Consider the following 25,539-nt stretch of genomic DNA (forward strand, 5'->3'; position numbering starts at 1 on the left):
CCCCCCCCGCCTTGGGGAGACAGCCCCAGCGAGAAGGGGGGAGGTGGGGGGGGTTCGGCCCCGCTCGGCTGTTTCCGTCACTTTCCGGAAATGCCCGATGTCCCCGCCAAGGGGTGTTCGGGTGTTTCCGGAGCCACTCCGCGACTTCGGCGCCGACGGAGCGCGTGGGGGGAGCTCGGCTCTTTCCGGAAGACTCGGCGGAAATTGCCGAAGGGAGCTTCGGCTCTTTCCGTCAGGGCTCCGCGCTGGGGTGGGGCCCGCGCGAGGAGTCGGGCCTTTCCGGAAAGCCGCCGGAAAGAGCCGAAGTCGGGGAGGGCGGAGCGCCGCGCGGCCCGACATCGGGCATCTCCGGAAAGCCGCCGGAAAGAGCCGAAGTGAGGGGGGGCGGCAACCGAGCCGCCTCGGAGAGGGGCGGGGCGAGGCGAAGCCGGCAGGGAAGAGCCGAAGGGAGCGGCGGAAAGAGCCGAAGCGTTGCGGGAGGCGTGTCGGGTGTTTCCGGCGCCGCGGCGGAAATGGCCGAGGGCCGGCGGCGGCGGCCATGTTGGGAGCCGCTGGGCGCTGAGGAGGCGCGAGCGTGAGGCGGCGGCGGCGGCCGGGCCGGGCGGACTCGCCCCCGGTTCCCCCCTTTTTCCCCCCTTTTCTCCTCTCCCTCCCCCCTCCCCGGCCTCCCCCATGCCGGTGGCTTGGCCCCCCCCCGCCCCCTGAGCGCGGCCCGGGGCTCCCTATTCCCCCCCCCTCCCCCCCGCCGCTCCACACCGCCCTCCACGGCTTCCCCCTATCGCGATAGTCGCCGGGGGCGGGGGGGGCCGCCATGTCGAGCGGCGGCCGCAACCCCCTGCCCACCGTCAACGAGAGAGACGCGGAGCAGGTAGGCCCGCGGCCGGGGGGGGGGCCGGGACCCCCGCTTCGGGGGCGGGAGGGTCCCCGAGGGGAGAGGGAAGGGGGGACGAGGGGGGCCGAAGGGGGAGCCAGGACGCCCCCTATGGGGAGAGGGCACCCGGGTCCCCCTGGATCGTCCCCCCCCGGGGCTTTTGGGGACCCCCCTTAAAGGTGCAAGCCCCCCCTTAACGAGACGCACCCCCTCCCCCCAACGAGGTGCGCTTAGGCTGGACCCCAGTGAGGGGTTCCCCCCCCCGCCATGGGTCTGAGGTCCCATTTTTGGGGGGGGGGATCAGGGGAAGCTGGGACCCCCCCGATTTGGGTGCCCCCCACCCTCCTCAAGGTGGGGGGGGCAGCTTGCCCCTATGTGATGGCGGGGGGGGCAGCCCCCCACCCTGGATGTGTCGGGGACCCCCGTGTGTGCAGCACTTGGGGGGCAGAGCCCCCCACCCCGTTGCTGGTGCATGGGTGGGTCGAGCCCCCCCCCAAGGGGCTGGTGTCTGGGGGGGGGAGGGTGAGGTGCGGGGGAGGGAGCCCCTGGTTTGGGCCCCCCCTTTTGTGGCTGTACGGATGGGTGCGGGGGCGTGAGCCCCCCCCCCGCTCCGCTGGGGATGCGGGGGAGTGCTGTGCCCCCCCCCAGCCGGGGGGGTTTGCGGGGGCGGTGTCGTTTCCCCACCCCAGATTGGAGCGAGAGCCCCCCCCGTGGGCTGGCGGGGGTGTTGGGGGGCTTTGAGGTGCCCCCCACCTCCGGAGCGGGGTGCGTGGGTGGCAGGTGCCCACCTCCGGGAGGGGCGTTTGGCTTGGGGCCCCCCCCCGGCTGGAGGAGCCCCCCGTGTCGATCATGGGGGCCTTGGGGGGGTCCCCGAAGCTGGGGTGCCCTTGTGTGCCGAGGATGGGGGGGTTTGGGGGCCCCCGAAGCTGGGGGGACCCTCTGTGTCGAGGATGGGAGTTTGGGGGGTCCCCGAAGCTGGGGGGACCCTCTGTGTCAAGCATGGGGGGGTTGGGGTGCCCCCGGCTGGGGGACCCCCTCTGGGTCGATCATGGAGGGGTTTGGGGGGTCCCCAAAGTGGGGGTGACCCCTCTGCGTCAAGGCTGGGGGGGTTTGGGGTGCCCCCCGGCTGGGGGAACCCCTCTGCATCGACGACGGGGGGGTTTGGGGGTCCCTGAAGGTCGGGTGCCTGCTCTACGTGGAGGATGGGGGGTTTGGGGGGGGTCCCCAAAGTGGGGGGGCCTCTGCATTGAGGACAGGGGGGTGGGGTGCCCCCCGGCTGGGGGGACCCCTCTGTGTTGAGGCTGGGGGGGGTTGAGGGTCCCCAAAGTGGGGGTGACCCGTCTGTGTCGAGCACGGGGGGGGGGTTGGGGTGCCCCCCCGCCAGGGGAGCTCCCCTGTGTCAAGGATGGGGGGCTTGGGGGTCCCCAAAGCGGGGGGGGGGGCCTCCTGCGTGGAGGATGGGGGGGTTGGGGGGTCCCTAAAGCGGGGGCGACCCATCCGCGTCGAGGCCGGGGGGATTCGCGGTGCCCCCCGGCTGGGGGAACCCCTCTGCGTCGATCACGGGGGGTCTGGGGGGGTCCCTAAAGGGGGGGGGGGCCCCCCTGTGTGGAGGCCGGGGGCGCTGGGGGTCCCCAAAGCTGGCCCCCCCCCCCCACGTGGAGGCCCGCGGGGGCCTTTTGCCCCGCTGCTGGGCCGCGGGGTCCGTCTCCGTCCGGGGCCGTTTCTCCTCCACAGACCCGTTTCGGGGGGGCTCCTCGTCCCCTGCGGCCCCCCCGCCACCCCGGGGGGGGGGGGACATGGGGCAGCGTTTCGGGGCCCCCCCGGTTCGGCGGCCGTTTCGGGGCGGCCCCGGGGCGAGGCGGCTCCGTCGACGCCGCTTCCCCACGTGCCGCCGGGACGGTGCCGAGACGCGACGCCGGGGTGACGGGCGCACGGGGACCACCGGCGGGGGGGGAACCCCCGTGTCCCCCCCCCAAAGCGCCGCTTCCCGGCCACCGGAGCCGTTTCCAGGCGGCTTTTCTCGCGTTCCCCCTCTCCGTGCCGGGGCGGCTTACGTAAGAGCGGCGGGTAATTATTCCCGGCTTCGTTAGCGGCCGGGGGCGGGCGCCCGCCGGACCCCCCCCCGCCCGAATCCCCCCCCAGCACTGCCGGTCCCCCCCCGAGCAGCTCCCGGGGCCGCCGGGCTCCGGGGGGGACGTCCCGCCGTCACCTCGTGCCACAGGTTGGGGGGGGAATCAAAAATTCCTCAAAATAACCGGATTCGGCGACATTTCGGCGCGATGGATCGATCCGGAGCCGCTCGGCGGGGGGAGGCCGCGCTGCTCCCCCAAACGCTTCCCCTCTCCCGACCCCTCTCCCGACCCTTCTCCTCTCCCCTCTCCCGTTTTTCCCTTTTTCGGGGTTTTTTTAATCGTTTTCCTCCCGCGAGCGGCAGCATCTAACGCGGGAAGAGGAATTCGGAGCCGGGGCGAATTCGGAGCCGAGACTCCGGTCGCCTGCTCCCGTTAGCGCCTCGCGTCGCCGACGCTCCGGGTCCCTCGGCCTCGGCTCCTGCCTTCCTCCCCCTCCTCCTCCTCCTCCTCCTCCTCGCCGGCTCCCCGGGGCGCTCGGCTTTCCGGCGGCTCCGGCCCAGGTAGGCGCAGCCCCGCCGAGGTTACGGGCGCGTTGCGAAACTTCCTGTTTTCACCGCTTTTTCTCTCGAAACGAAACGCCGCGGAGGAACCTGGCGGGGGGGCGGGGGTGCCCCGAGGCCCCCCCGCGCCGCTCCGGCTCCCCCCGGCCTTCCCTCGCCCGGCGCCGCTTCCCGGCTTCCCCCTCCGTTTCGGCAGCGGGAAGGAAGATCCCGGCCGGCACCGGGCGCCTTCCCGGAGGATTTGGGGTAGGAGGCCGCGCGGCTTCGCCCAGCGATCCGGAGCGCTCCGGGCCGATCCCGCCGTCGGATCCCGGCTCCGCCGTCCTTGCCGGCGCTCCGGGCGGAGCAGGGGGGGCGAAGGCGGCTCCGGCGGGCGCAGGCGCGGGAGAGGCCGCGGGCGAGGGCAGCGGCGGCCCAACCGGTCGAGCCGGTCTTGGGATCGGCCCGGCTGGCGTTTTCCCGGGGCCGCTGGCGTTTTCCCGGGCCCGGCGGCCGCTCCGGAGCGCTCGGAGCGTCGCGCCCGGCAGCCGGAGCCGCCCGGAGCGCTGAGCCCCCGGGGGGGATCGCCGGGGCCTCCCGCACCGCGGATCCGGCAGCTCCCGCGGATCCGGTGGCGCCCGGCCGCTCCCTGGGGCGTTGCTGGCCGCCGGAGCGGATCCGCCGGATCGTTTCCGTCACTCGGGCTCCGGTTCGGGAGAGCGGATCGGCCGCGGGGACCAGGTACGAGCCCCGCGTCGCCCCTCCGGGCCCTTCCGAGCTCCCCTCGGCGCCATCCCGTCCCAAATCCCAGGGGAAAACCTTCCTTGGCCGGCTCCGCCGACGCGCTCCGAGCGGGGCCGGGCCTTTTTCCGGCTTTTCTTCGCCCAAACGCGGCAGGTATTTCTGGGTGAGGCGGGGCGGCCGCGGTGTTCCCGGAGCGGGAACCGGGAAGCGCGGAGCAAGCCGGCGGCGTTCCCGGGGAAAGCTCCGGGGACAGCATGCCCGGAGCCGTCCGGCGGGATTCGGGGCCTGGTTTCGCCCCCGGAGCCGTCCCGGTGCGATCGGAGCTGTCCGGTGGGATCAGGGCCTGGTTTCTCCTCCGGAGCCGGTGCGGTCGGAGGCTCCCGGTGCTCCGATGCCGGAGTCGGCACTCCTGCGGCGCCGGATCCCTAGGAGAGGTTTGGGACCGGGAATCTCTGTGTGTCTCCGGAGGGTTCGGACATCGGCGCAGCATTCCCGGGACACCGCCGCGGATCCGTCCCCCTTCCCGCAGCCGCTCCGTCTCCCAGTAACTCGGCTTTTCCACCGCCGGAGCGGCCGTTGCCGGCGGCTCCTCCTCGCCCGCCCTGGCACCGGCCGGAGGGCAGCAGCCGCCTCAAGTGCTCCTTTTTTCCCGTTTTTTTTCTTTCCCGTGTTTCCCCGAGCGAGCGGCGCCCGGCCGATCCCCGCGGAGCCGGCGGGAGCCGCGTCGAGCCCCGGCGCTGCCGCAGCCCCAAACCGTCCCGGAAAAGCAGCATTGGGTTTTTTCCCCCTTTTTATTTCCATGCGGGAAAGAAGGGAGCCACCAGGACTCCTGGGCCCCTCTCGCTCCGCGACCTTGGGAGGCCGGAGCAGCACCGAGCGCGTTATCCGGGCTGCGGCCCGCAGATAAGCGCCGGTCGAAGCCCCTCGGAAGCGCCCGCTCCGCGGGGGGGTTTTCCAGGTTTTTTTCCCGGCGTTCCGGGTGACGGCTCCGGGTGACAGCTCCAGCCCCGCGCCGCCTGTTCCCCCTCCGCTTCCACCCTTTCCTCTCCCCGGAGCCCCGATCGCCGCGGCAGACCTGCGGCTCCGGCCAGGCGGAGCGTCGCCCCGGGAAGCGGCTCCGGAGCGGCGGGATGCGGCGGGATGCGGCAGCGCCCGGAGCGAGTCCCCGGCGGTGCCGTGCGGCGCCGGCGCCCCGTTGCCACAGCAGCTTTTTGGCAGCCGCCGGCTCTTTCTCCGCCCTCGGCAGCGATCCCTAAAAAAAGGGAGTGAGATAAAACGGGCCGCGGGCGGAAGCGGAGCGGGAGGAGACCTGCCCGCACCCAAACCTGCCCCTTTCCACCCAAACCTCCAGGGGGGAAGGGCCGGATTCCCCATTCAATCCCGGCGTCTCCCCCCAAACATTTGCGGCTTTTTGGGGGGGATTTGTCGCCTTGCGTAGGATAAATCCCGATATCCGCCGGGAAGGAGCAGGGATCGGCCCTGCTGGCCCCGGTGCTGGGTTTTTTTTCCCCGATTTTTGGGCGCTTTTAGGGTGGGGAGGGAAGAGCCGCCCGGAGCCGCGGGGGATTTGAGCCGTTTCGGGCTCGTTTCGGGCTCGTGGGGGGTGAATCCGGTCGGCACCGCGTCTCCCTCCCCGGCTCCCGGGAACGCCGCGCGGGAAGAGCCGCTGCCTGGGAAGCTCGGCTCTTCCTCGAGCAGAAAAGGGAGCTTTTAGCCCCGAAAGCGCCGCCCGCGAAGGCGGAGAGCGGGATTGGGCGCTGGGGATCGCTCCGGGCGCTTCCCGGTGCCGCTCCGGGCGCTCTCCCGCCGGGAAGGGCCGCGGAGGCGCTCGGGGGCAGAGCCGAGGCCGCGGGGCCCGGAAGAGCGGCGGTGCGCGGCGAGAGCCGCCCTCGCTTCCGCAGCCGCCTTCCTCCCGGGCGCGTGCCGGCCCCCCGCTCTCCCCCCTCCGCCTTTTCCTCTCCCGTTTTCCCTGAAAAAGCCGGATCCGCGGGGGCATCCCGCGCGCGGCCGCTTTCCCGGCGTCTCCAGCCCCAAAATCCGTGTCCGGAGCCGGCGAAACCCCCCCGTTTCGGGGTCCTTTTCCCGCTCTCGCGCCTCCAACACCCCCGCGGGCCCCGGTTCCCCTCCCTAATTAGCCGCCGCGGTAATTAAGCGCTGGACGCGGTAATTAAGCGGAGCTTCCCCCCCCCCCGGGCGGTTTTGGCGGCCGGCGCTGCCCCGGGGCCGCCGGGCCTCTCGCTTTCGGGGGTTTCCCGGCCCGTTTTTGGCCGTTTTGGGGGTTTTCGGGAGCTCCCGGCGGCTCGCGCACCCCCTTCCCGGCCCCCTCGGCCGCGCTGCCGGGACGGGTGTCACCGGAGTGGTGTCACCGGAGTGGTGACAGAGCCACCGCCGCCACCGCGGGGGGGGGGGACACGGCCCGACGCTGCCGGGACGCCCTTGCCGGGGAGCCTGGGGGTCTCTGGGGGGAAATACAGGTATTTGTCACCCGTCTGGGGGTCTCTGGGGGAAATACAGGTATTTGTCACCTGTCCGGGGGGAGCCCGGGTGCTTTTGGGGGTAAATACGGGTATTTGGGTACCCGTCCGGGTGGCAATGCAGGTGTCCAGGCACCTTTGGGGGAAATGGAGGTATCTGGGCACCCGCCTGGGGGGGAACGTGGGCGTCCGGGCACCATTTTGGGGGGAAATGGAGGTATCTGGGCACCCTGCTTCTGGGCGAAGGCAGGCGACCGGGTATCTTTTTGGGGGAGAACACGGGTGTCCGGGCACCCGTTTGGGGGGGAACGCGGGCATCTGGGTGCCCGTCCGGGGGAGGCGTCCAGGCACCATTTTGAGGGGAAATAGAGGTATCTGGGCACCCGCCTGGGGCAGAACGTGGGTGTCCGGCGCCATTTTGGGGGGAAATAGAGGTATCTGGGCACCCGTTTGGGGGGGAACACAGGCACCTGGGTGCCCGTCCGGGGGAGAGCACAGGTGTCCCAGCACCATTTGGGGGGAAATGGAGGTATCTGGGCACCCTGTTTCTGGGAGAAGGCAGGAGACCGGGTATCTTTTGGGGGGGGGAACACAGGCGTCCAGGCACCATTTTGAGGGGAAAATAGAGGTATCTGGGCACCCGTTTGGGGGGGAACACGGGCATCTGGGCACCATTTTGGGGGTAAAATAGAGGTATCTGGGCACCCATTTGGGGGGGAACACGGGCATCCGGGCACCATTTTGGGGGAAAATAGAGGTATCTGGGCACCCATTTGGGGGGGAACACGGGCATCCGGGCACCGTTTTGGGGGTAAAATAGAAGTATCTGGGCACCCGTTTGGGGGGGAACACGGGCATCCGGGCACCGTTTTGGGGGTAAAATAGAAGTATCTGGGCACCCGTTTGGGGGGGAACACGGGCATCCGGGCACCGTTTTGGGGGTAAAATAGAAGTATCTGGGCACCCGTTTGGGGGGGAACCCAGGCGTCCGAGCCCCCCGCCTCCGGGCGAGCCCAGGCGTCCGGGCCGGGGCGGAGGCAGCCGCCGGGGCGCGGCGCGGCCGGACTTTGCCCCGCCGCCTCGGCAGCCGGGTCCCCTCCGCAGGCGGCCCCGGCCGACGGCAAGGGCGGCCCCAAGGCCACCATGCTGCGGGGCCGCGGCGCCGCCCCCCCCGCCGACGAGCAGCCCCACGTCGGCAACTACCGCCTGCTCAAGACCATCGGCAAGGGCAACTTCGCCAAGGTCAAGCTGGCCCGGCACGTCCTCACCGGCAAGGAGGTGAGCGCCGCGGCGGCACGGTGACAACGCGGTGACGGTGACGGCGGCGCGGTGACGGCGCGGCCACAACCCTCACCCCTCCCCGCCTCTCCGCGCAGGTCGCCGTGAAAATCATCGACAAGACGCAGCTCAACTCCTCCAGCCTGCAGAAGGTGGGGGCGGGGGGGGGGGGGGCCCGGACGCCTGGGCCCCGTCGCGGTGGGGGGGGGGGGGGGACACGGGGACGGTGTCTCAAATTGCTTTCCGTGTCCGGCGGCAGCTCTTCCGGGAAGTGCGGATAATGAAGGTGCTGAACCACCCCAACATAGGTGAGCGGTCGTGGGGGCCGGGGGGGGCCCGGGGGGGGGGGTGTGCGGCCCCCCCGCGGCCCCTGCAGCCCCCCCGGCCTCTTGCAGTGAAGCTCTTCGAGGTGATCGAGACGGAGAAGACGCTGTACCTCGTCATGGAGTACGCCAGCGGGGGTGAGCGCCGCCCGCCCGGGGACACCGGGGGTGGCAGGGGACGGGCTGGGGACAGGCTGGGGACACCCAAGGTGGGCAGGGGACAGGCAGGGTGGCACAGGGTGGGCAGGGGACACCCAAGGTGGGCAGGGGACAGGCAGGGTGGCACAGGGTGGGCAGGGGACAAGCAGGGGTGGGCAGGGGACAAGCAGGGTGGCACAGGGTGGGCAGGGGACAAGCAGGGGTGGGCAGGGGACACCCAAGGTGGGCAGGGGACAAGCAGGGACAGGCTGGGGACACCCAAGGTGGGCAGGGGACAGGCAGGGTGGCACAGGGTGGGCAGGGGACAAGCAGGGGTGGGCAGGGGACACCCAAGGTGGGCAGGGGACAGGCAGGGTGGCACAGGGTGGGCAGGGGACAGGCAGGGTGGGCAGGGGACATCCAGGGGACAGAGGGAGTGGGCAGGGGACAAGCAGGGTGGCACAGGGTGGGCAGGGGACAGAGGAGAAGGCAGGGGCGGGCAGGGGACAGGCAGGGGTGGGCAGGGGACACCCAGGGGGCAGGTGGGGGACACCCAGGGGTGGGCAGGGGACACCTGGGTGACAGGCAGGGGACAGGGGGACAGGCAGGGTGGCACAGGGCAGGGGAGGGGCAGGTCTCAGCGGTGCCTCTCCCCCAGGCGAGGTCTTCGACTACCTGGTGGCCCACGGGCGCATGAAGGAGAAGGAGGCCCGGGCGAAGTTTCGACAGGTGGGGGCACCCGCGGGGGCGACGCGGGGACACCGTGGGGACGCCCTGGGGCTGCCACCGCCGCCCGGGCCCCCCGTGACCCCCCCTCTCCTGCAGATAGTGTCTGCTGTGCAGTACTGTCACCAGAAGTTCATTGTACATAGAGACTTGAAGGTGAGGCCCCCCCCGGACCCCCCCCCCCCGGGTCCCCTGGGACCCCCGCGAGCACCCCAGGGCCCCCGGACACCCCCACGAGCACCCCAGAGCACCTCTGGGACCCCTGGGGCAGCCCCCAGACACCCTTGGGACCCCCAGGGCGGCACCCAGGGACCCCCGGGGCAGCCTCCAGCCACCCCCAGGACCCCCGGGGCAGCCCCCAGACCCCCAGGACCCCCAGGGCAGCCCCCAGAGGCCCCCAGGACCCCCGGGGCAGCACATAGACGCCCCCAGGGCAGCGTCCAGGGACCCCCAGGGCCCCCAAGGCAGTGCCCAGGCACCTCCCTTGGCCCCTCAGCAGCCCCCAGACACCCCTGGGACCCCCGGGGCAGCCCCCAGAGACCCCCGGGACCCCCAGGGCAGCCCCCAGCTGCCTCCCTTGGCCCCTCGGCAGCCCCCAGAGACCCCCGGGACCCCCGGGGCAGCCCCCAGCTGCCTCCCTTGGCCCCTCGGCAGCCCCCAGAGACCCCCGGGACCCCCGGGGCAGCCCCCAGCCGCCTCCCTTGGCCCCTCGGCAGCCCCCAGAGACCCCCGGGACCCCCAGGGCAGCCCCCAGAGACCCCCAGAACCCCCGGGGCAGCCCCCAGCCGCCTCCCTTGGCCCCTCGGCAGCCCCCAGAGACCCCCGGGGCAGCCCCCAGCCCTCCCTCCGCCCCGCGGGCGCCCGGCGCCGGCTGACGCTCTCCGGCAGGCCGAGAACCTGCTGCTGGACGCCGACATGAACATCAAGATCGCCGACTTCGGCTTCAGCAACGAGTTCACGTTCGGGAACAAGCTGGACACGTTCTGCGGGTCGCCGCCCTACGCCGCCCCCGAGCTCTTCCAGGGCAAGAAGTACGACGGCCCCGAGGTCGACGTCTGGAGCCTCGGCGTCATCCTCTACACCCTGGTCAGCGGCTCCCTGCCCTTCGACGGGCAGAACCTCAAGGTACGCCGGACGCCTGGGCCCCTCCCAGGGCGTGGGGGGGGTTTGGGGGGGCGCGGCCCGGACGCCTGGGCCCCTCGCGCCGACGCCGCGGCCCCCGCAGGAGCTGCGGGAACGGGTCTTGCGGGGCAAGTACCGGATCCCCTTCTACATGTCGACCGACTGCGAGAACCTGCTGAAGAAGTTCCTCATCCTCAACCCCACCAAGAGGGGCACCCTGGAGGTGAGCGGCGCCCCGGGGCCCCCCCGGGCCCCCCAGCACGGGCCTGGGGCACTCCCGGGCCCCCCAACACGGCCCCAGGCACCCTGGGGCACCCCCAGCACAGCCCCGGGCACCCAGGGCACTCCCAGACCCCCCCATGTGGCCCCGGGCCCCCCAGCACGGGCCTGGGCCCCCCCCGGGCCCCCCAACGCGGCCCCGGGCACCCTGGGGCACCCCCAGCATGGCCTCGGGCCCCCTGGGCACCCCCAGACCCCCCAGCACAGCCCTGGGGCACCCCCAGGCCCCCCAACATGGCCCTGGGGCACCCTGGGCCACCCCCGGACCCCCCAGAACAGCCCTGGGGCACCCCCGGACCCCCCAGCGTGGCCCTGGGGCACCCAGGGCACCCCTGGACCCCCCAGCATGGCCCCGGCCACCCTGGGGCACCCCCAGACCCCCCAGCGTGGCCCTAGGACACCCCAAACGGCCCTGGGCATCCTGGGGCACCCCTGGCCCCCCCAGCATGGCCCTGGGGCACCCCAAACAGTCCTGGGCACCCCCAGGCACCCCCAGTATGGCCCTGGGCACCCCTGGGCACCCCCAAACAGTCCTAGGTGCCCCCAGGCACCCCCAGTGTGGCCCTGGAGCACCCCAAACAGTCCTGGGCACCCCGGGGCACCCCCGGACCCCCTAGCATGGCCCTGGGGCACCCCAAACAGTCCTGGGCACCCCCAGGCACCCCCAGTGCGGCCCTGGGCACCCTGGGGCACCCCAAACAGGCCTGGGCACCCCCAGCGTGGCCCCGGGCACCCTGGGGCACCCCCAGACCCCCCAGCGTGGCCCTCGACATCCCTGGGCACCCCCAAACAGTCCTGGGCACCCCCAGGCACCCCCAGTGTGGCCCTGGGCCCCCCTGGGGCACCCCCAAACAGTCCTGGGCACCCCCAGGCACCCCGGACACAGTCCTGGCCCCCCCCAGGCCCCCTTGGCGTAGCCACGGGTGTCCCTGGGTGCCCCATCGTGGACCCAGGCCCCCCGGGTGTCCCCAGCCGCCCCCCCCGGGGCACTCCCGGGCACCCCCACCCCCCCCGGGGCACTCCTGGGCCCCCCAGCGCCACCCCCTCGCCCCCCCCCCCCAGCAAATCATGAAGGACCGCTGGATGAACGTGGGCCACGAGGACGACGAGCTCAAGCCCTACGTGGAGCCCGTGCCCGACTACAAGGACCCGCGGCGGACAGGTAGGGTGACGCCGGGGCCCCCCCCGGACGCCGGGGCCCCCCCCCGGCTGCCAGGGCCCCCCCCCGACGCTGAGGCCGGCCCCCCGCAGAGCTCATGGTGTCCATGGGGTACACGCGCGAGGAGATCCAGGAGTCGCTGGTGGGGCAGAAGTACAACGAGGTGATGGCGACCTACCTGCTGCTGGACCACAAGAGCTCGGAGGTGCGGGGACACGGGGGGGCACGGGGGGGACAGGGGGGACATGGGTGCAAGAGGGGATGGGGACATGGGGGACACCAGAGGGGACAGGGACACGGGGGGGGCATGGATGCAAGAGGGGATGGGGACATGGGGGACACCAGAGGGGACAGGGACACGGAGGGGACATGGATGCAAGAGGGGATGGGGACATGGGGGGACACCAGAGGGGACAGGGACACAGGGGGGACATGGATGCAAGAGGGTATGGGGACATGGGGGGACACCAGAGGGGACAGGGACACGGAGGGGTCATGGATGCAAGAGGGGATGGGGACATGGGGGACACCAGAGGGGACAGGGACACGGGGGGACATGGATGCAAGAGGGGATGGGGACATGGGGGGACACCAGAGGGGACAGGGACACAGGGGGGACGGATGCAAGAGGGGATGGGGACATGGGGGGACACCAGAGGGCACAGGGACACGGGGGGACATGGATGCAAGAGGGGATGGGGACATGGGGGACACCAGAGGGGACAGGGACACGGGGGGACATGGATGCAAGAGGGGATGGGGACATGGGGGGACACCAGAGGGGACAGGGACACGGAGGGGTCATGGATGCAAGAGGGGATGGGGACATGGGGGACACCAGAGGGGACAGGGACACAGGGGGGTCATGGATGCAAGAGGGTATGGGGACATGGGGGGACACCAGAGGGGACAGGGACACGGAGGGGACATGGATGCAAGAGGGGATGGGGACATGGGGGGACACCAGAGGGGACAGGGACATGGAGGGTACATGGATGAAAGAGGGGATGGCGACACGGGGGGACACCAGAGGGGACAGGGACACGGGGGGACATGGATGCAAGAGGGGATGGGGACATGGGGGGACACCAGAGGGGACAGGGACACAGGGGGGTCATGGATGCAAGAGGGGATGGGGACATGGGGGGACACCAGAGGGGACAGGGACACAGGGGGGGACATGGATGCAAGAGGGGATGGGGACATGGGGGACACCAGAGGGGACAGGGACACAGGGGGGACATGGATGCAAGAGGGGATGGGGACATGGGGGGACACCAGAGGGGACAGGGACACGGAGGGGACATGGATGAAAGAGGGGATGGCGACACGGGGGGACACCAGAGGGGACAGGGACACGGGGGGACATGGATGCAAGAGGGGATGGGGACATGGGAGGACACCAGAGGGGACAGGGACACAGGGGGGTCATGGATGCAAGAGGGGATGGGGACATGGGGGGACACCAGAGGGGACAGGGACACGGAGGGTACATGGATGCAAGAGGGGATGGGGACATGGGAGGACACCAGAGGGGACAGGGACACAGGGGGGACATGGATGCAAGAGGGGATGGGGACATGGGGGGACACCAGAGGGGACAGGGACACGGGGGGACATGGATGCAAGAGGGGATGGGGACATGGGGGGACACCAGAGGGGACAGGGACACGGAGGGTACATGGATGCAAGAGGGGATGGGGACATGGGAGGACACCAGAGGGGACAGGGACACAGGGGGGACATGGATGCAAGAGGGGATGGGGACATGGGGGGACACCAGAGGGGACAGGGACACGGAGGGGACATGGATGCAAGAGGGGATGGGGACATGGGGGACACCAGAGGGGACAGGGACACAGGGGGGACATGGGGACACGGATGCAAGAGGAGATGGAGACATGGGGACATGAGGACACAGGGGCCACCAGAGGGGATGAGGACGTGGGGGGGACATGGGGACACCAGAGGGGACAGGGACACGGAGGGGACATGGATGCAAGAGGGGATGGCGACACGGGGGGACACCAGAGGGCCTGGGGACACGGGGGGACATGGGGACACAGATGTGAGAGGGGATGGGGACATGGGGACACGGGACACCAGAGGGGACAGGGACATGGGGACACCAGAGGGCATGGGGACATGGATGCAAGAGAGGATGGGGACACGGTGGGGATGTGAGAGCCACCAGAGGGGACAGGGACATGGGGGGGACATGGGGACACAGATGCAAGAGGGGATGTGGACATGGAGGGGGACACAGGGGCCACCAGAGGGGACAGGGACATGGGGGGGACATGGATACAACAGGGGATGGGGACACGGGGGGGACATGGGGACACAGATGCAAGAGAGGATTGGGGGGACATAGGGGACACCAGAGGGGACAGGGACTTGAGAGGGACATGGGGATATGAATACAAAAGAGGATCGGGACATGGGGGGGGACACAGGGGACACCAGAGGGGACAGGGACATGGGGCATGGCGACATGGGGAATGTGACAGGAGACAGGGACGTGGGGATGTCCCCACGTGCCTCGTGCCAGCGCGTCCCCGTCCCCACATGCCTCGTGCCAGCCCGTCCCTGTCCCCGCATGTCCTCTGCCAGCACGTCCCCGTGCCAGCATGTCCCCATCCCCACACGTGCCCCGTGCCAGCGCGTCCCAGTGCCAGCGCGTCCCCATCCCCACACGTCCTCGTCCCCACACGTGCCCCGTGCCAGCACGTCCCCGTCCCCGGTGCCAGTGTGTCCCCGTCCCCACATGCCGCATGCCAGCGTGTCCCTGTGTCCTGTGTCCCCGTCCCCACGCATGTCCCCGTCCCCACAGGTCCCGTGTCCTGGTGCCAGCGTGTCCCCATCCCCACATGTGTCCCCACGCGTCCCTGCACACGCCACCGTGCCAGCGTGTCCCTGTCTCCACGTGTCCCCGTCCCTGTGCGTCCCCGCGTGCACCCCGGTGCCAGCACATCCCCGTCCCCATGCATGTCCCTGTCCTCATGCCTGTCCCCGCGTCCTGTCCCCACGCATGTCCCCTTCCCCATGTGCCCCACGCATGTCCCCGTCCCCGCGTGTCCCCATGCCCCGGTGCCAGCATGTCCCCGCGCGTCCCCATCCCCACGCGTGTCCCCGTGCGTCCCGATCCCTGCGTGTGCCCCGCTGCCAGCACGTCCCCATCCCCACGTGTCCCTGTCCTCTCGCGTGTCCCTGTGCGTCCCCGGTGCCAGTGTGTCCCCATCCCCACGTGTGTCCCCGCGTGCGCCCCAGTGCCACCATGTCCCCGTCCCCGCGCATCCCCGTCCCCTCGCCTGTCCCCGCGCGTCCCCATCCCCACGCGTCCCCGTCCCCGCGTGCGCCCCAGTGCCAGCGCGTCCCCGTGTCCCCGCGTGTCCCCGTCCCCCGGTGCCAGCGCGTCCCCGTCCCCTCGCGTGTCCCCGCGTGTCCCCCGCGCCCCGGTGCCAGCGCGTGTCCCCGGCAGCTGGACGAGAGCCTGGCGCTGAAGCCGCGGGCGGCCCCGGACCTGGCCAACAGCTCGGCACCGTCGCCGGCCCACAAAGTGCAGCGCAGCGTCTCCGCCAACCCCAAGCGCCGCGTCAGCGACCAGGGTGAGCCCCCCCGGACGCCTGGGCCCCCCCCCGGGACGCCTGGGCCCCTCCCTGGGACGCTGCATCCCCCGGAGGATGGAGTGGGGGAACCGGGTGCCCCCGCGCCGCCTCCCCCCTCTCCTGGGGACCCAGGCGTCCGGGCGCCCCCGCTCCCTCCCTCCCTCCCTCCCACCTCCCGGGGGGCCCAGGAGTCCGGGCTCCCCCTCCTCCGCCCCCCACGGCACCCAGACGCGTGGGTCCCTCAGGGAGGAGGCGGGGGGTGGAGCGGGGGTTCCCGGACGCCTGGGCCCTCGGGTTCCTGGGGGGCTGGCAGGGGTGGGGGGCAGAGCAGGGGCTCCCGGACGCCTGGGCCCCTGGGGGGTGGAGCGGGGTCCCCAGACGCCTGGGTCCCGCGTGGGGGGCGGGGGGTGGAGTGGGGGCTCCCGGACGCCTGGGTCCCCGGGGGGGCAGAGCAAAGGCTCTCGGACACCTGGGCCCCCGGACGCCTGGGTCCCTGGTGGGGGCAGGGGGTGGAGTGGGGTCTCCCGGACGCCTGGGTCCCCGCTGACGCCCCCCCCCCCCCCCGCAGCGGGCCTCTCCATCCCCACGTCGTCGTCCTACTCGAAGAAGACGCAGGCGGCCAACACCGAGAACAAGCGGGCGGAGGAGGAGGGGGGGGGGCGCCGGGCCGGCAGCACCGCCAAGGTGCCCCCCAGCCCCCTGCCCGGCCTGGAGCGCGCCAAGGGCACCCCCTCGCCCTCCACGGTCAGCACCACCCCCCCCCCCGGACGCCGGGGCCCACCCATGGGGGGCTGGGGGGCCTGGGTCCACCCGGGGGGGGGGCAGGGGGCCTGGGTCCTCCATCCTGGGGGGGGCTGGGGGGCCAGGATGCCTGGGCCCATCCGTGGGGGGGCCGGGATGCCTGGGTCCTCCATCCTGGGGGGGGCCGGGGGGGCCAGGATGCCTGGGCCCATCCGTGGGGGGGCCGGGATGCCTGGGTCCTCCATCCTGGGGGGGGCCGGGGGGGCCAGGATGCCTGGGCCCATCCGTGGGGGGGCCGGGATGCCTGGGTCCTCCATCCTGGGGGGGGCCGGGGGGGCCAGGATGCCTGGGCCCATCCGTGGGGGGGCCGGGATGCCTGGGTCCTCCATCCATGGGGGGGCCTGGGGGGCCAGGATGCCTGGGCCCGTCCGTGGGGGGGAGCTGGGGGGCCAGGATGCCTGGGCCCTCTCTTTTGGGGGGGGGGGGGGGTTGCCAGGACACCTGGGTCCCTTTCTAGGATTGATGGGGGGTGTTGGGGGGGGGACAGGACGCCTGGGCCCTCTCTTCTGGGGAGGGCGGAGGTCCCGGGGCGGGGGGGGGGGGCCCGGACGCCTGGGCCCGGGGCACCGCTCACGCCGCGACCCCCCCCCACAGAACAGCGTCCTCTCCACCGGCACCACGCGGAGCCGCAACTCGCCGCTGCTCGACCGCGCCGGCCCCGGCCAGGGCGCCCTGCAGAACGGCAAGGACAGGTGGGGCCCCCCCGGGACCCCCCCGTGTCCTGGGACCCCCCGGGACCTCCCCGGGACCCCCCCTGTGTCCTGGGACCCCCACCCACAACTGCAACCCCTTTGGGACCCCCCCCCCCCGTGTCCTGGGACCTCCCAGGACCCCCGCCCATGGCCAGGACCCCCCCCGGGACACCCCCCGTGTGCTGGGACCCCCACCCACAACTGCAAACCCCCCCCCCAGGACCCCCACCCATGCTGGGACCCCCCTGGGACCCCCACCCACAGCTGCAACCCCCCCCAGGACCCCCACCCATGGCCGGGACCCCTGCCCATGGCCCAGACCCCCACCCAGGACCCCTGCCCACATCCTGGGACCCCCACCTGTGTCCTGCGACCCCTGCCTATGGCCTGGACCCCCACGTGAGACCCCCACCCACATCCTGCGACCCCCATCCTGGACCTGGGACCCCCACCTGTGTCCTGGGACCCCCACCTGCATCCCACAACCCCTCCCCATGGCCCAGACCCCCACCCAGGACCCCCACCTGCATCCCGTGACCCCCAACCACGTCCTGGAACCCCCACCCACAGCCTGAGACCCCTCCCCATGGCCCAGACCCCCACCCAGGACCCCCGCCCGCATCCCACAACCCCCACACAGGTCCTGGACCCCCACCAAGGTCCTGGGACCCCTGCCCATGGCCCGGACCCCCACCCGTGACCCCCACCCATATCCTATGTCCCCCACCTCCATCCTGCGCCCCCCACCCGTGTCCTGGGACCCCCCACCCACATCCTGAGACCCCCACCCATACCCCATGGCCCCCACCTCCATCCTGCGCCCCCCACCTGTGTCCTGGGACCCCCCACCCACACCCCATGGCCCCCACCTCCATCCTGCATCCCCCACCCGTGTCCTGGGATCCCCACCTGCATCCCGTGACCCCCCCCCCATGTCCCGGGCCCCCCCGGCGCTGAGGCCCCCCTTCCCCCAGCCTGCCGGCCCCGGGCTGCCGGCCCTCGCCCGCCGCCGCCACCGTGGCCCCCGGGGCCCCCCCGCGGCCCCGGCAGCACCCGAAACCCGCCTCCGCCCCCGCCGACGCCAACTGCGAGGCGCCGCGGCCCAGGCAAGGCCCTGCGCCGCCCCGGGGGGCCCGGGGGGGTCCCACGTCTCCCTCGCCACTGCCCGGGGGGGGATTGGGGTGCCCCGGCGAGATTCGGGGTGTCCCGGGGGGATTTGGGGTGTCCCCAGGGGGATTTGGGGTGTCCCGGGGTGCTGGTGGCCCTGTCCCTGGGGAATGGGGGTGCCTGAGGGTGCCCTGGGGCGATTTGGGCTGCCTTGGGGTGAATTTGGGTGCTGGGGGTTATTTGGGGTGCCCTGGGCTGATTCAGGGGGCCCTGGGCTGATTTTGGGTGCCCTGGGGTGCTTGGGGGTGCCGTGGGGATATTTGGGGTGCCCTGGGGTGATTTTGGGTGCCGTGATTTGGGGGGTCCTGGGTTGATTCAGGGTGCCCTGGGGTGATTTTGGGTGCCCTGGGCTGATTTGGGATGCTCTGGGGGGATTTGGGGTGCCCTGGGGGTGCCCTAGGGAAATTCAGGGTGCCTTGGGGTGATTTGAGGTGCCCTGGGGCTGTTTGGGGTGCTGTGGGGTGATTCAGGGTGCCCTGGGGTGCTTGGGGGTACCCTGGGATGATTTTGGGTACCATGAGGGTGCTCTGGAGTAATTCAGGGTGCCCTGGGGTAGTTTGGGGTGCCCTGGGGTGTTTTTGGGTGCCCTGGGGGTGATCTGGGATGCCCTGGGCCAATTTGGGGTGCCCTGGGATGATTTTGGGTGCCTGGGGGGTGCCCTGGGCCAATTTGGGGTGCCCTGGGGCGATTTGGGGTGCCTGGGGGTGCCGCGGGATGCTCTGGGACACCCTGGGGGGATTTGGGGTGCCCTGGGGGGATTTGGGGTGCCCTGGGATGCTCTGGGGCGCTGGGGGGGCCCCGCTCCCCCCCCCACACACCGGGGGGGGGGCCGGGCGGTGACGGCGGGCTCGGCAGCGCGGGACCCCCGGCGCCGCGGGTGCCGGTGGCGTCGCCGTCGGCGCACAACATCAGCGGCGGCCCCGGCGAGCGGCCCAGCTTCCCGCGCGGCGTCTCCAGCCGCAGCACCTTCCACGCGGGGCAGCTGCGGCAGGCGCGCGACCAGCCCCCCCTGCCCTACGCCGTGCCCCCCCCCTCGCCCTCCGGCGCCAGCCAGGGCCGCCGCGGCCCCTCCGCCAGCCTCTTCAGCAAGTTCACCTCCAAGTTCGTCCGCAGGTGGGTCCCGCCGCCGCCCCCCCGGGCCCTCGTGGCCCCCCCCTCCTCCCTCGTGGCCCCCCCCCGTGTCTCCCTCCTGGCCCCCTGTGTCCCCTCTGTGTCTCCCTCTTGTCCTTCTGGCCCCTCGTGTCCCTCCGTGTCCCCCCCGTGTCTCCCTTGTGTCCTCCCCGTGTCTCCCTTGTGTCCTCCTGGCTCCTCGTGTCCCTCCGTGTCCCCTCCGTGCCTCCCTCGTGTCCTTCTGGCCCCTCGTGTCCCTCCGTGTCCCCTCTGTGCCTCCCTCATGTCCTCCTGGCTCCCCGTGGCCCCTCGTGTCCCCCTGTGTCCCCCCCCGTGTCTCCCTCGTGTCCTCCTGGCCCCCCATGTCCCCTCCTGGCCCCCTGTGTCCCCTCCGTGTCTCCCTCGTGTCTTCCTGGCTCCCTGTGGCCCCTCTGTGTCCCCCATGTCCCCTCCTGGCCCCCTGTGTCCCCCCTGTGTCTCCCTCGTGTCCTTCTGGCTCCCCGTGGCCCCTCGTGTCCCCCTGTGTCCCCTCCATGTCTCCCTTGTGTCCTCCTGGCTCCTCGTGGCCCTCTGTGTCCCCTCTGTGTCCCCTCTGTGTCCCCCATGTCCCCTCCTGGCCCCCCGTGTCTCCCTCATGTCCTCCTGGCTCCCCATGGCCCCTCTGTGTCCCCCGTGTCCCCTCCTGGCCCCTTGTGTCCCCTGTGTCCCCTCCGTGTCCCCCCCGTGTCTCCCTTCTGTCCTCCTGGCTCCTCGTGGCACCTCGTGTCCCCTCTGTGTCCCCCATGTCCCCTCCTGGCCCCCTGTGTCCCCTCCGTGTCTCCCTCATGTCCTCTTGGCTCCCCGTGGCCCCTCTGTGTCCCCCGTGTCCCCTCCTGGCCCCTTGTGTCCCCTGGGTCCCCTCCGTGTCTCCCTCGTGTCTTCCTGGCTCCCCGTGGCCCCTCTGTGTCCCCCGTGTCCCCTCCTGGCCCCTTGTGTCCCCTGTGTCCCCTCCGTGTCTCCCTCGTGTCTTCCTGGCTCCCTGTGGCCCCTCTGTGTCCCCCATGTCCCCTCCTGGCCCCTCATGTCCCCTCCATGTCTCCTGTGTCCCCTCCTGGCTCCCTGTGTCCCCCATGTCCCCTCTGTGTCCCTTCTGTGTCCCCTTGTATCCCCTCCGTGTCCCTGAGCCCCCTCGTGTCCCCTCTGTGTCCCCCATGTCCCCTCCTGGCCCCCCCATGGCCCCTCATGTCCCCTCCGTGTCCCCTCCGCAGCCTCTGCCTGCGTCCCCGCCCCTCGTGTCCCCTCGCGTCCCCTCGTGTCCCCCCCGCGTCCCCTCCGCGTCCCCCCCCCCGTGTGGTGCGAATGGTGCGAGTGTGGCAGAGCCGGGGGGGGGGGCGGGGGGCGGCGCCTGCTTCCCGCCCGAACGCCTGGGCCCTCCGCTGAGCCCGTCCCCGCTTGGCCCCGGGTTGGGGGGGACATGGGGGGGGCCGGGGAACGCGGAGGGGGCCGGGGGGGGGGGCAGCAGCGGCCCGGCCCCCCCCCGCCCCAACAACACCCCCCCTCTCTCTGTTTGTCTTTGTAGAAATCTGTCTTTCAGGTTTGCCAGAAGGTAGGCGCTCGGCTTCGCCCCCCCCGCGCCGGACGCCTGGGTCCCTGCATGCGGGGCAGCCCCCCCTGGCCCCCCCGGGGAGAGCAGGCCCCCCCCCCGGGTGCTGCACGGCCCTGCATGGCCCCCCCCCCCCCCCCCCGCCGGCGCGTGGCTGCGGCTCTGTCCGTCCGTCTGTCCGTCTGTCCCCCCTGTGTGTGTCCCCCCCCCACCGCCTCCACCGTGCCGTCTGTCTGTCTGTCTGTCTGTCTGCCCGGACGCCTGGGCCCCGCCGCGGGGAGGGGGAGGGGTGTCCCCCCCCGCCCCGGATCGTCCCCCCCCCCCCGGCTGATCTCTGCCCCGTTCTGTTTCTCGAGGAACCCGCACGAGCCCGAGAGCAAAGACCGCGTGGAGACGCTGAGGTGAGCGCGGGCGCGGGGCACGCGGGGACCCCCGGGGACCCCTGGGACACCCCCAGGGACCCCCGGGACACCCCCAGGGACCGCCCGGGACCCCCGGGCACCAGCCGGGACCCTGTGACACCCCTCAGGGTCCCTGTGACACCTATGAGCCCCTTCCAGTCCCCACGACACACTCAGGGTCCCTGTGACACCCCCAGGGTCCCTGTGTCACCCTTGGGGTCCTCCTGACCTCCTTGGGGTCCCCGTGGGCACCATCTGGTCCCCGTGACACCCTTGGGGTCCCCATGGGCACCATCCGGTCCCCGTGTCACCCCCAGAGTCCCCGTGACACCCTTGGGTGCCCCATGACCCCCTTGGGCACCCCATGACCTCCTTGAGGTCCCCATGGGCACCATCTGGTCCCTGTGCCACCCTCGGGGGACCCCCATGACCCCCTTGGGGTCCCCATGACCCCCTCGAGGTCCCCATGGGCACCATCTGGTCCCTGTGCCACCCTCAGGGGACCCCCATGACCCCCTTGGGCACCCCATGACCCCCTCGAGGTCCCCATGGGCACCATCTGGTCCCCGTGTCACCCTTGGGCACCCCGTGACCCCCCTCGAGGTCCCCATGGGCACCGTCTGGTCCCTGTGTCACCCCCAGAGTCCCCGTGTCACCCTTGGGGTCCCCATAGGCACCGCCTGGCCCCCGGGGGACCCCCACGACCCCCTTGGGCACCCCATGGCCTCCTTGGGGTCCCCACGGGCACCATCCGGTCTCCGTGACCCCCTTGGGCACCCCATGACCCCCTCGAGGCCCCCACGGGCACCGCCCGGCCCCCGTGCCACCCCTAGGGGACCCCCACGACCCCCTTGGGCACCCCATGGTCTCCTCGAGGTCCCCACGGGCACCATCCGGTCTCCGTGACCCCCTTGGGCACCCCATGACCCCCTCGAGGCCCCCACGGGCACCGCCCGGCCCCCGTGCCACCCCTGGGGGACCCCCACGACCCCCTTGGGCACCCCATGACCTCCTTGAGGTCCCCATGGGCACCATCTGGTCCCCGTGTCACCCTTGGGCACCCCGTGACCCCTCGAGGTCCCCATGGGCACCGTCTGGTCCCTGTGTCACCCCCAGAGTCCCCGTGTCACCCTTGGGGTCCCCATGGGCACCGCCCGGCCCCCGTGCCACCCCCGGGGGACCCCCACGACCCCCTTGGGCACCCCATGACCTCCTTGGGGTCCCCACGGGCACCATCCGGTCTCTGTGACCCCCCTGGGCACCCCATGACCCCCTCGAGGTCCCCATGGGCACCGTCTGGTCCCCGTGTCACCCTTGGGCACCCCGTGACCCCTTGAGGTCCCCATGACCCCCTCGAGGTCCCCATGGGCACCATCCGGTCTCTGTGACCCCCCTGGGCACCCCATGACCCCCTCGAGGTCCCCATGGGCACCGTCTGGTCCCTGTGTCACCCCCAGAGTCCCCGTGTCACCCTTGGGGTCCCCATGGGCACCGCCCGGCCCCCGTGCCACCCCCGGGGGACCCCCACGACCCCCTTGGGCACCCCATGACCCCCTCGAGGCCCCCACGGGCACCGCCCGGCCCCCGTGCCACCCCCGGGGGACCCCCACGACCCCCCCGGGCGCCCGGCTGACGCGGCGTCCGCCCCCGGCTGCGCAGGCCGCCCGTGGCCGGGGAGAAGGAGCGGGAGGAGGGCCGGGAGGCGAAGCCGCGCTCGCTGCGCTTCACGTGGAGCATGAAGACGACGAGCGCGCTGGAGCCCGGCGAGATGATGCGGGAGATCCGCAAGGTGCTGGACGCCAACAGCTGCCGCTGCGAGCTGCAGGAGAAGTACGTGCTGCTGTGCGCCCACGGCGCGCCGGGCCACGACGCCTTCGTGCAGTGGGAGATGGAGGTGTGCAAGCTGCCGCGCCTCTCGCTCAACGGCGTCCGCTTCAAGCGCATCGCCGGCACCTCCATGGCCTTCAAGAACATTGCCTCCAAGGTGGCCAACGAGCTCAAGCTCTGAGCGCGGCCGCGCGGCCGCCCCGGGGACGCTGTCACCTCCTCCTGGGGACGCCGGCGGGGGGGGACGCCGGGACGCCGCGGGGACGGCGGCGCCGGGGAGGCGATGGCGCCGGAAAGGACGTGCCGGGGACGTGGGGATGGCCCGGGTGGGCCGGGGTCCCGCGGGGACGTGGGGATGTCCCGGATGTGCCGGGGCCCTGCGGGGACGTGGGGACATCCCGGATGTGTTGGGGACATGGGGACGTCCCGGATGTGCCAGGGACATGGGGACATCCCAGATGTGTTGGGGACATGGGGACATCCCAGACGTGCCAGGGACACGGGGACATCCCGGATGTGTTGGGGACGTGGGGACATCCCAGACGTGCTGGGGCCCTGTGGGGACACAGGGACATCCCAGACGTGCCGGGGTCCCGCAGGGACGCAGGGACATCCCAGACGCGCCGGGACCTCATGGGGACGGATCAGGGCTTTGCGGGACGCACCGGGACCCCACGGGGACGTCCCAGGTGTCCCAGGGCCCTCTGGGGACATCCCGGAGCCTTACAGGGACGTGAGAACGTCCCTGGGCCCCACGGGATGTCCCCGGTCCCCTATGGGGACGTTGTGGGGACGTGGGGATGTCCCAGGTGTCCTAGGGCCATATGGAGATGACATGGAGCCTTACGGGGACGATGGGGACGTCGCGGGGACACGGGGACATCCCGGTACCCTACGGGGACGTTGTGGGGACATGGGGATGTCCCAAGACCCCACGGGGTCGTTACAGGGACCTGGGGACCTCCCAGTGCCCTATGGGGACATCCTGGATGTCCCAGTGCCCCGTGGGATCACGGGGACGTCCCAGTGTCCCAGGACCTTGTGGGGACGTCCCGGATGTCCTGACACCCTGTGGGGACATCGCGGGTGTCCCAGGACCACGTGGGGACATCCCAGCGCCCCATGGGGACACCTGGGGTGTCCCAGGACCCTGCGGGGACATGGGGACATCCCAACATCCCAAGGGGACACCACGGGTGTCCCATTGCCCCGTGGGGACATCCTGGGTGTCCTGGTGCCCTGTGGGGACATCCTGAAGCCTTAGGGGGCTGTGGGGACATGGGGACATCCCAGGTGTCCTGGCACCCCGTGGGGACGTCCCTGGTGTCCCAGCACCCCTTGGGATCATCCTGGAGCCTTAGAGGGCCGCGGGGACATGGGGACATCCCGACACCCCGTGGGGACATCCTGCGTGTCCCATCACCCTTGGGGACATCCCAGCACCCCATGGGAACATTCTGGAGCCTTAGGAGGTGGCAGGGACGTGGGGACATCCCGGGACCCCATGGGGACATCCCAGAGCCTTAGGGGTCCATGGGGACGTCCTGGCCCCCCATGGGGACATCCCGGGTGTCCCATTGCCCCTTGGGGACACCCCGGGTGTCCTGGCACCCTTGGGGACGCCGTGGGGACGTCGCGGAGCCGTGGGGACGTCCTGGGACCCCGTGGGGACGTCCCGGGTGTCCCGGCGCCCTTGGGGACACCGTGGGGACGTCACGGAGCCTTAGGGGCGGCGGGGGCCCCCCTCGCCTCGGCCCCCTCACTCAGGAACAGCCCCGCTCCGGGGGGGGGGGGGATCTGCTGCTGCCGGGGGCCCCCCCGCCCCCCCCCCGCGGGGGTCGCCCCCCTTTGACCTGCTGTAACCCCGGGGCGCCCGGACGCCTGGGCCCCGCGTGGGGGGGGGGGGGGGGAACCGGCCTGTACATACCTCGGGGGGGGGGAGGGGGTCCCTGCCCCCCTCGGGACCCCCCCAACACCCCCCCCGGTCACTGCCACCCCCCACCCGGGGCCGGGGTGCCGCTACCCCGGGGCAGCTGTGACCCCGGCGGTACCGTCACCCGGCAGGCGGTTGTGACCCGGGGAGGGGTACTGTCACCCGGCGGGCGGTTGTGACCTGGGGGGGGTACTGGGGGGGTACCGTCACCCCGGGGACGGTTGTTACCCCAGGGGGTACCGATACCCCGGGGGCGGTTGTGACCCTGGGGGGGGGGCACCAGGGGTACCGTCACCCCGGGGACGGTTGTGCCACTTGCGGGGACAGTTGTGTCCCCTGGGGACGGTTGTGGCCCCCCCCCCCGGAGACGGTTGTGCCCCCCCCGGGCCGGTGGTGCCCCCCCCCCCGGTGCAGCGCCCGCTGGCCCCCCCCGGCCGGCGCTCGCTGTAGATTTTCCAGGTTCTAGATTAAAAACTTTCCAGAAAGATCCGTCGCCTCCCTGGCTCTGCGCCGGGCCCCCCCCCCCCAGTGCTCCCAGTATGGCCCAGTACCCTCCCAGTGCCCCCCCAGTGCTCCCAGTATGGCCCAGTACCCTCCCAGTGCCCCCCCAGTGCTCCCAGTGCAGCCCCCAGTGCTCCCAGTGCAGCTCAGGGGCCCCCCCACTGCTGCTAGTGCCCCCCCCCAGAGTTCCTA

General features: G+C 72.2%; 1 protein-coding gene across 3 annotated transcripts; it reads left to right on the top strand.

Annotated features, from left to right (window-relative positions):
* The first annotated feature begins 486 nt into the window (after positions 1 to 486).
* On the top strand, positions 487 to 23,233 carry MARK2 (microtubule affinity regulating kinase 2). Of its 3 annotated transcripts, none has more exons than XM_064503150.1 (19): positions 487 to 868; positions 7,805 to 7,978; positions 8,077 to 8,130; positions 8,238 to 8,286; positions 8,374 to 8,439; positions 9,098 to 9,168; positions 9,265 to 9,321; positions 10,054 to 10,290; positions 10,391 to 10,510; positions 11,629 to 11,728; positions 11,818 to 11,930; positions 15,207 to 15,333; positions 15,902 to 16,077; positions 16,729 to 16,826; positions 17,801 to 17,932; positions 18,849 to 19,106; positions 20,662 to 20,688; positions 21,042 to 21,086; positions 22,746 to 23,233. In XM_064503150.1, exons 1-19 carry the CDS (start codon positions 812 to 814, stop codon positions 23,092 to 23,094), a joined length of 2,310 nt encoding a protein of 769 aa, XP_064359220.1. In that variant the 5' UTR covers positions 487 to 811; the 3' UTR covers positions 23,095 to 23,233. The 3 variants fall into 3 exon arrangements, with proteins under 3 accessions (XP_064359220.1, XP_064359221.1, XP_064359222.1); XM_064503152.1 differs by lacking the exon at positions 487 to 868 and adding an exon at positions 3,980 to 4,223; XM_064503151.1 differs by lacking the exon at positions 20,662 to 20,688.
* Positions 23,234 to 25,539: the final 2,306 nt, after the last annotated feature.

This window comes from Dromaius novaehollandiae, chromosome 35, assembly GCF_036370855.1.
Source record: "Dromaius novaehollandiae isolate bDroNov1 chromosome 35, bDroNov1.hap1, whole genome shotgun sequence".
Lineage (NCBI taxonomy): Eukaryota > Metazoa > Chordata > Aves > Casuariiformes > Dromaiidae > Dromaius > Dromaius novaehollandiae.

Bases quoted from the DNA above. Each gene is read 5' to 3' on its own strand.
- MARK2 (XM_064503150.1), top strand. From the start codon at position 812: ATGTCGAGCGGCGGCCGCAACCCCCTGCCCACCGTCAACGAGAGAGAC. The intron at 9,322-10,053 runs GTGAGGCCCCCC...GCTCTCCGGCAG, and splicing joins TTGTACATAGAGACTTGAAG to GCCGAGAACCTGCTGCTGGA. The intron at 11,931-15,206 runs GTGCGGGGACAC...TGTCCCCGGCAG, and splicing joins TGGACCACAAGAGCTCGGAG to CTGGACGAGAGCCTGGCGCT.